Consider the following 8,531-nt stretch of genomic DNA (forward strand, 5'->3'; position numbering starts at 1 on the left):
TCGACCTGGTGGTGGTGGAGGGATGGGAGGAGCAGGCTTGGGGCCGACGCAGGGGAGGAGTGGGCCTAGGCCCAAGGGTGGGAGGGCCTGCTCAGGCTCAGTCCTCCTCTCCCCCACCCCCATGTCAGGCTCTGGCCCACTCCCCCCCTCTCCCCATTGCCACTGCCACCACCACAGGATGCCTGCTCCTCCCTGCTCCATGTTGGGCCGGCTCCCCCCCCCCCCCACCGCCGCTGTGTCAGCCCTGCAGGCGGTGACGACTGAAGAGGGGAGGGGCAGGCCGAGGCCAGCGCCGGTAGCCTGGCCCCCCCATGGTGTCCCAACCACGCCCCCCTGCTGCTGTTACCTCCAAGGAGCAAGGGGTGGGGCGAGGCCAGCTTTGGTGGCCTCACCCCCTCCTCTGCTCCATCATCACCACCTGTAGGGAGCAGGGCAGGGGGGGTGAGACCAGCACTGCTGGCCTCGATCCCTGTTCCATCTGTTTTGTTACTACCTCCAGCTGCACTGACCTTGCCCCACCCCCCGCTCTGTCCCCTGTGTCCCCACCATCATGAGGGCACGCTGCCACCTGTCCAAATGCTTTTTTCAACTCTTGATTGGCTGTTTGTTATCCAATCAGAGCACAAATAAAGCGTTATGGACAGACAGACAGAAAGACTTAGGCTTTTATAATATTAGATAATTCCCTATATTTATGTGTTTGGGGGACAATTTTCTAGAATTACCAGAGCTGTTAAGTTCTTTAATTTACAGACCTATGACCTTTTCAGTATACTTCTCTGAGCCCTCCACATGTGGTAGGAAGAGTAAAATTACAATAAAACAATTATCAGAAAAGAGATCCACTTAATATAAAGGGTGCTAGGGACCTGGATGAATAAACTGTGAGGCTTTCTGGGTTTTAGAAAACCTTCCTAGCTCTCTTGCACTGTCTTATGTTAAATGGATGTTAAAAATACAGTGGGAACTACATGCAACTTGTAGATAATCTCCCAGAGGGAGGAAATTCAAAATAAGGTGTGAATTTTCACCCCACCATCTGTGTCTAGAGCTCTTTCTACACATTACAGGTATTGCACAACCAGTTGATTAACTGCACAATTACCTTGAAGCCAGCAACGTGTGCAAAGTACTTATCATGCCATATAAAGCTCCAACCAACTATAAAGGTAGACCTTGAAAATGTGTACTAACTTTATAGCTGGTTGCTATTGAGCTTTAATTTGTACCAGTAGCAGACCCTGTCATTTGGTCCTGTCAGCTGACGGGGCTCCCAGATGCAGGGGTGCTGCAAACACTGAGTCCTGACAGTGTGTCTCCTGGTGCTAGGACCCAGTTGGGTCATGGCAGCTGCAGGGTGTGGCTGCTGTCTCCCAGCCCTGGGGGTGCATGGAGCCCCTCCAGGACTGTGAAATTGCAGTTGCTGTCAGAGCCATCCCTGGAGGGGTGCAAATCAGGGTGACCACTCCAGGCCCTGTGCTTTGGGGGCCTCCACGGAGCTGGGTGGAGCAGCCACAATGACTCTGTGCTGCCGCCACTTGCTTCCAGTCCAACCACTCACTAGCCCCCTCCCCCTCGGCTGCCAATGCAGCTGCTATCAATGGCTGCAGCAGCTTCTTTGGGTCCGGGGAGGGTGGGATTGGAGTGGCAGCGGGGCCCTGCATAGGCTGATTTGTCCTGGGCCCTGCACTCTGCTCAGGTTGGATCCTGCTCTGGCTGCTATTGTCTTCCAGCTTGTGGTGCACCCCTGAGACTGGAAGATCCTGGCAGCTGCATCACCGAGCCACAAGAGTGTATGGGGTGTCCCTGTGGGTGGGAGTCCCTCAAGTGAGGGGACTCCGAGCCATAGGACCCACCCCTTCTGAACAGTTTCCCCCCCCACACAATCCCCCACACCTCCACAGTCCCTCCACCCACAGTCCCCCCACGTGGGGGTGGGAGGGACTGGAGGTATGGGGGGACTGTGGGTGAAAGGACTGTGGGGGTGTGGGGGATTGTGTATGTGGGTATGGGGGGACTGTGGGTGGAGGGACTGCTCAGGAGGGGTGGGTCCTCTGCCCACCCCCCCTGCTCAGGACATAGCACCCCCTGCTCAGTGCACAGTCTCCCTGCATGGCCCATAGCTCCCCCACAGCAGCAGCAGCAACAGCAGCAGCAGCAGCAGCAGCAGCAGTGGCTATTAGGGCACTCATGACCTGCTACTGACTGGCAGAGCCCCCTGGCAGCACAGCATGGCCCCGGCTGCCTGGTGTCAGATTGGCACCACATGCAGGAGACGTGCACTCTTAGGTTCAGCTGGGTCCTGCCTGGCCCAATGGCACATGGGGCAAACCCCTCAAACCCCTTCCCACAAACCCCACGCCCCTCCCCTACAACACTATATCCCCCCTACAAATCACACCCTGTGTGTCCAGCCACCAAATGGGATGGGACGGGACCTGCTGGCAGGAGCAACTGCCACACTTCAGCCCTGCCCCATGCCCACACTGGTGTTGGGGCATGGAGTCCCCGCCTGGGTATGCTCCTGGTCCTAGGAACCACTTGGGTGTGTGATGAGCTGGGGGCAGGTGGAAGCAGGGGTGTGTGTGAGAGAGAGAGAGATGGGGGTTGGGGATGGGGGAGCACTCCAGATAGGAGAAGCCCCCAAAACTGGGCTTAGAGACCCTCTGCCCCCCTAAAGCAGCTTGCGCAGGGGGAAGCTGGCCTGGGAGGAAAGGGGTTGCCCAGCTTAATCCCTGAGTCCCAGTCAAAGGCTTTCCAGGAATGGTGTGGGCACAGGCGCAAGGAGCAGAACAGCAAGGGCTGGGACTGCTCACAGCCACAAAGCAGAAGGTGGTACAGCTGCAGCTGGACTCACGTCCAGGTGTTGGGACAGAGCTGTGGCCAGGAGGGAGCTAGTGCAGGGCAGGCAGAGGCTGTGGATCAGGAGTAAGGGGCACTCGAGTGTGGGTGCCTGCAGAGAACAGGCAAAATCCTGTTAGTGGACAGTGGGCCCAGAGACTGAGTGAATCCACTAGGCACCAAAGAGATCATTCCAGGACTCAGAGGCAGTCTCCCAATCAATATAAAAGGAACATCAAGGCATGGCAGGAGAGATAGAAAGGTGGGTTATATGGAGGACCTGGAGTAGATGTAGGACTAGGATGGCCCACAGGGGACTTCAGGGTCTTCCCTGCCACAGCACCTCAGTTGAGAGTCATAGCCTTACAGGCTGTTTTTCATTCTGCATGGTCACTCAGCAATGAACCTGATCTTCACATTCAGTGGAGGGAGCTGGAAACTTGAGTAACTAAGAAGAGAGCCCAGTTCTGATACCCCTCATCCTAGTTCTGCATGTGCTCATATGCACCATGTGTTAACCCAGCGATTGTTGCCTGGAGTCAAGAATATAAAAATATTAGATTTGGTCTTGTGTGGACCTGAGTGCTGTTCAGTTTGATGAGAATGTCTGAGATGGGAAAACAGACAGACAATTTTCAGTAGTGACTTAATTATTCTTGAAGCATCTGAATGAACAGCCTATCAGTTTTTGAGTGCACTATGAAGACAACAAGGGTATTTTTAAAAAAATTTCAGATTTCCATTTTTTGGGCACAATTTATGCTCACATTTTTTCCATATACAGTTCAATTGCTGGCCTGATTGCATCCTAAAAAAAGGTAGGCAGGCTGCAGCACATGCAAAAATGTTATCCAAAAAGAACTTGGATGTGTAAAAATGTACAAGATAAGATTGTAATACATGACAAGATAAGATTTTTTTATATAGAAAGGATAAAGGTTTGTTCCTTTCTTACCGTGACTGAAGACTTTTAATTCTGCACAACATATCCAGGTGACCAGCTGAATACTGTTCAATGACGTCTTTTACATCATATGGACGTAATGTCTCTTTAAATTTTCTTTTTGCAACATGAAATTTCATGATTCTATGGAAGAAACATTTTCTAGATTAATTGACATACACTTTTCTGAAGTCATAAAGCCACTGGTCACCTCTATCTAATCACAATACAGGCAGCTGACTTATTTTAAAATCATCTAAACCAAGGAGTTTTTCTTCTGAACTGCAGTTATACCCAGCGAGACCCTTATAACTACTGAGGTCATTGCTTTGGAGGTGCCAGATCGTCATGAAAAAGAGATGAGGTCACATTGACTTTAAAAATATAGTAACTTCTTTATAGCTAAAAGTATATGCCCTTTAAGGTGTCCTCTCCCATAATGCCCCAGTTCAGCAAAATTTTGTAGCACATGTTTAGACATGATTAATTCCACTGATTTTAGTGGGACTACTCATGTCCATAAGGCTCGGCTTAAACAACTTGAACTAGATAGAACCTTCGTTTCCAGGGAACCTTCACAAGTAAATCTCAGCAAAGGAATAAATGTGTCCTGGCATGTAGTGGAATAAATATTCTTCTGATTCTGCCTGTTTGTTCACTGTCAAATAACTAAAATGATTAACACTGACAGGCTAATTGTAAACCTCTCCACATAAGTCAATTTGGGCCTAAAAAAAGAAAGGTTTTATATTTTCTACAGATGGAAAAAGTAGGATATACATCTCACTCTGTCTTCCTTGACAGATAGATGCATGGATAGTTATACATTTGAATGACAATTTAGATAAAGAAGTACTTTTGTATTCAATCTAAAGGCTTTCATTCTGCTACCACCAAAATCAATAGTAAAATTCTTACTAACTTTAGTGGGACTGGGATTAGATTCTAAAAAATATAATTAAAGAAATGAAATTAATATTCTTCATTTTCTTGTGTTCTATTTAAGTTTTTAACCTGTCTTTAATTTGTGCCTGCAATTTGTTTCTCATTCATTTTTCATTTGTTAATTAAAAGCATTATTCAAACAGGTCAGTAATCTCCTGTTTTAAATCTTTCTTTTGCTGATGTGGGATGAAGTCTTGGAATCTACAGTCCCCAGACCTGTCATAAGAAAAGATCTAATTCAGGTAAAATTACTGAGGTCCATGGGAACTATGTTTTAATAAGTGTTAGGGGGCTTAGTAGGGGTGTGTGAAATGGGCCCTATTCAATTTGGATTCAGATTCTGCCCCAATCAGGTTCGTTGATTCGGATCACTTGCCCAATTGAATTCGTCTGATCCGAATCTGAAGAGTTGATGCTGATTCAAAGAAAAAGCAATTCGGCCATAGACACAGCTTTAAATGTTTTTTTTTACATACCTCAAGGTACTAGGTATAGCATGTGAACACTGTGATGCTGGGGTGGGTGGAGCGTCCCACAGGAGCATGGGGGGGGCCACCCCACATGCTTGATGGTGAACCCAGAAGTGGACTGGAAGTACTTCTGGTTCATATCGAGGTCTGCCGGGGAGCACATGGGGTCCCCCCGTGACCCCTGGCTCGGCAGTCAGCAGCACGGGGACTCCAGGTGCCACCCCAGACCAAGGAGGCACCAGTTGCTGAGCCGGGGAGGCACAGGAGGCCCCACCAGCGTGCTCCCCAGTGGACCGGAAGTGCTTCTGGTCCACTTCCCGTTCTGCTGGAAAAGTGATCTTTGTATTAAATCACAAATTTGAAGAAACATAGGCCAAAAATTTAAAGCATCGAAATAGAAGTGGCAGGGATATTGTAACTCCCACTGGCTTAAGGGGGAGTTGTGGGAGCTTACCACTTGTAAGACTGTGAAGCGTTTGTCCCGGTGTAAAACAAATAAAAGGAGAATACTAGCCATACATTGGAAATTTCTGCTGCATAATGGAGGTATACAGCTAGGGAACATTAGACTTTACATCATTTCATCATGTTAGACATCCAATAACAAGATACAAAGCCAGGGTTATTACTATGTAATAAATAGAGATTCATATTCCTTTAAAAGGAATTCTGTGAAAATTATCCTTTATATTTTTATGGCCTTATGATGATAGGTATGCAGAGTTCAATTTGAAATTTATAATAGCACCCTATTGGTTTCTGCATTATATAAAAACCAGTTCTGTTGGTACACAATCTTTCTTCACAATGTTAAGTTTGTTGATTTGTCCTATTATCATAAATCCACAGTTGAAATGGTGAAATGGAGTGTTGTTGGTATAGTGCAGGAAATATAACTTTGGATAGAGAAATTAGAAATGAAAAGACTGGTTAGTATTAGTTCAGCACCCTGCCAGTTCAGAACTGATTCCCCCTGTTTGTAGTGGAAATGGTGCTTTAAATATGCCAAGTAATACAACTTCCTCTTTTTTGATTGGGAGACAAATTCCACAGGCAAATGATACATCTCACTTTTATTTCTGACCTGGAGGAACCTGAAACAGGAACATGGAATTTATTGTCTTATCTCCATAGTGACTTTGAAATGTTCATCAGAGCCTAATCCCCTGTGTATCCAGTTATTCATTGAGATTATGAAGAAAAACTGACTTGTTTTAAAACAATTCATATCACAAATGTGGATGACTTACAAGAAAATATAGTCACACTTTTTTTTCTTTTTTTGCTTTGCTTTGGCAGGTAAATACAATTGTCAATTGCACTTTTCATGAAACGCAGCATGAGTGGAAACTGGAAAGTTAGGGACAGACATTCAAAAAGCCTGAGCCTGAATTGATTTAATCTTTGCAGATTAGTCTAACCTGCTTAGGTTGAACTGGTCTGCAACTGCACAGGCGGTCCCTCTAGACTGAAGAAATGCAAGCACATGCCTGCAGTGGCTCAGGCTAGAAGCTGGGGAACATTAGAGCAGCCCTCCCTTCCCTTGTTCAGTGCTAAGATGCGGGGGCGTGGCCAGGCCACAGAAGGACACTCTGATTAGGAAGGGATGTAAACCCCCTCCCCCACCTGCACAGTCCCAGGCTTTTCCCCACTTGCAATTGGCTGTGGCCTCCTCCCCACCACCCTGGTCAGCAAGATCGGCTGTGGGGGAACACCCCCCGGTTACTGACTGGTCGCTGGGAGGGTGTGGCCAGGCCCCAGAAGGACGCTCTGATTAGGGAGGGATGTAAACCCCCTCCCCCACCTGCAGTCCCAGGCTTTTCCCCACTCGTTGCTCAAGGGGTGGGAGTGTTGCCAGCACTCTGAGGCAAAGGTGTGTGGGGGTGTGCAGTGCATACATCTGTTGATGATATTGAGCTTTTCAGTCTCCCTCTCCCTCATGGGTGACTGTTGCCTCCTGAGTCAGGGGGCACGTGTCCCCCCCAGCAGCTGATCTTGCCACCTGCGGGGAGTCCCCCGCCAACTGTGTACCCCCTGCCCATCACCTAAGCAGGGAGTGCTAGCTGTCAGGGGGTGCACGAGCACACCCCCTATACATTGCAACTGCTCTCCCTGCTCTTCATACTGTCTGCAAACCTGACAGGCAAGGGAGCCAGCGGGGGGGGCTAATAACACAGTGTTTATCAGCCCTTCAGCAAAATAAAAGCTCCTCTTAAACAGCTTTTTCCAAGGAAGGAATGGAGGGACATTACTAGCTGACCTGTTGATTAGCAGCAACACGTAGGGGGTGCACGGGGGTACATGTGCACCCCTTGAGAGTGCCGGTGTACCCCCTGAGCAGCTGTGCTTACCACTTAGGCGACGGGCAGGGGTGGCAAGCGGGAGAACCGGTTTCCCCCCCTGCAAGTGCTGGCCAAGGAGTGGAGTGCCGTGGCGCTCCCAGAAGCAGCCACAGCCACTTCTGGAAGTGGCCGCAGTGATTGGCCACAGCAATCCGTTGTCTTGCAATTGGCTGTGGTCTCCTCCCCACTACCCCGGTCAGTGAGATCGGCTGTGGGGGAACACCCCCTTGTCACTGACTGGTCGCTGGGGAGGGGCAAGCGCCCCTTCTGACTAAGGTGGCACCAGTCACCCATACGTTGATTAGCTCCAAAAAGCCCTATGTGGACACTGTTCTGCCTGTCCCTGTGAAATTGGAAACACAGACACCTCTCAGCATTAGCTAGCACAGCACTTCTCAACCTTTTGCACCTTATGTCCCACCAACCATTTTGTCAAAAAACTCTAGTCCCATGAACAGTGCAGCACGGCGGTGGCGGGAGCATGGTGGCAGGAGTGCGGCAGCAGTAAGTGGGGGAGCTCCTGTAGACGCTGCCAGCACTGGCGGGGGGTGGGGTGGCAAGCGCTGACCTAGGGTCAGTGACCACCCGCAGACACTGCTGGCAGTGTCGGCAGTGGTCAGTAGGAATCGTGGACTGCCCACAGACGCTGCCGGCGGTCTCAGGTGCAGAGTGGCGAGTGGCGGCTGCCTGCAGGTTCCACCAACAGTGTTGGCAGCGCCTCTTTGCAGGAGGAGCACCACCACGCTTAGGGGGTGCACGTGCACCCATGTGCAACCCTCTACACGTTGCCCCTGCCTGGTCCCACCATGGTAAAACAAAACCCCACTTTTTCCAAGAAGTATATTTTTACATCTACATGCATTTTAGTATTATATTAATCATTAATGGAAAATGTTAAGGACACTAAAAATTAAAAACTAGAAACTTTAACAATTTTGTTGATAATGTTTAATTGCTGTAATTGTAGAAAACAAAAAAAAAAATTCTATT

At 48.9% G+C, this 8,531-nt stretch overlaps 1 protein-coding gene across 1 annotated transcript in view; it reads right to left on the reverse strand.

The window, feature by feature from the left end:
* Positions 1 to 8,531, reverse strand: part of KCNQ5 (potassium voltage-gated channel subfamily Q member 5) — an 849,165-nt gene that overhangs the window by 9,383 nt on the left and 831,251 nt on the right. The window contains exon 12 of the mRNA XM_019520474.1: positions 3,797 to 3,928. Coding sequence (XP_019376019.1) covers positions 3,797 to 3,928 — 132 coding nt within the window. The remainder of the gene's footprint in view (positions 1 to 3,796; positions 3,929 to 8,531) is intronic.

The sequence above is a fragment of the Gavialis gangeticus genome, unplaced genomic scaffold (assembly GCF_001723915.1).
Source record: "Gavialis gangeticus isolate Ggan-Ray unplaced genomic scaffold, GavGan_comp1, whole genome shotgun sequence".
Lineage (NCBI taxonomy): Eukaryota > Metazoa > Chordata > Crocodylia > Gavialidae > Gavialis > Gavialis gangeticus.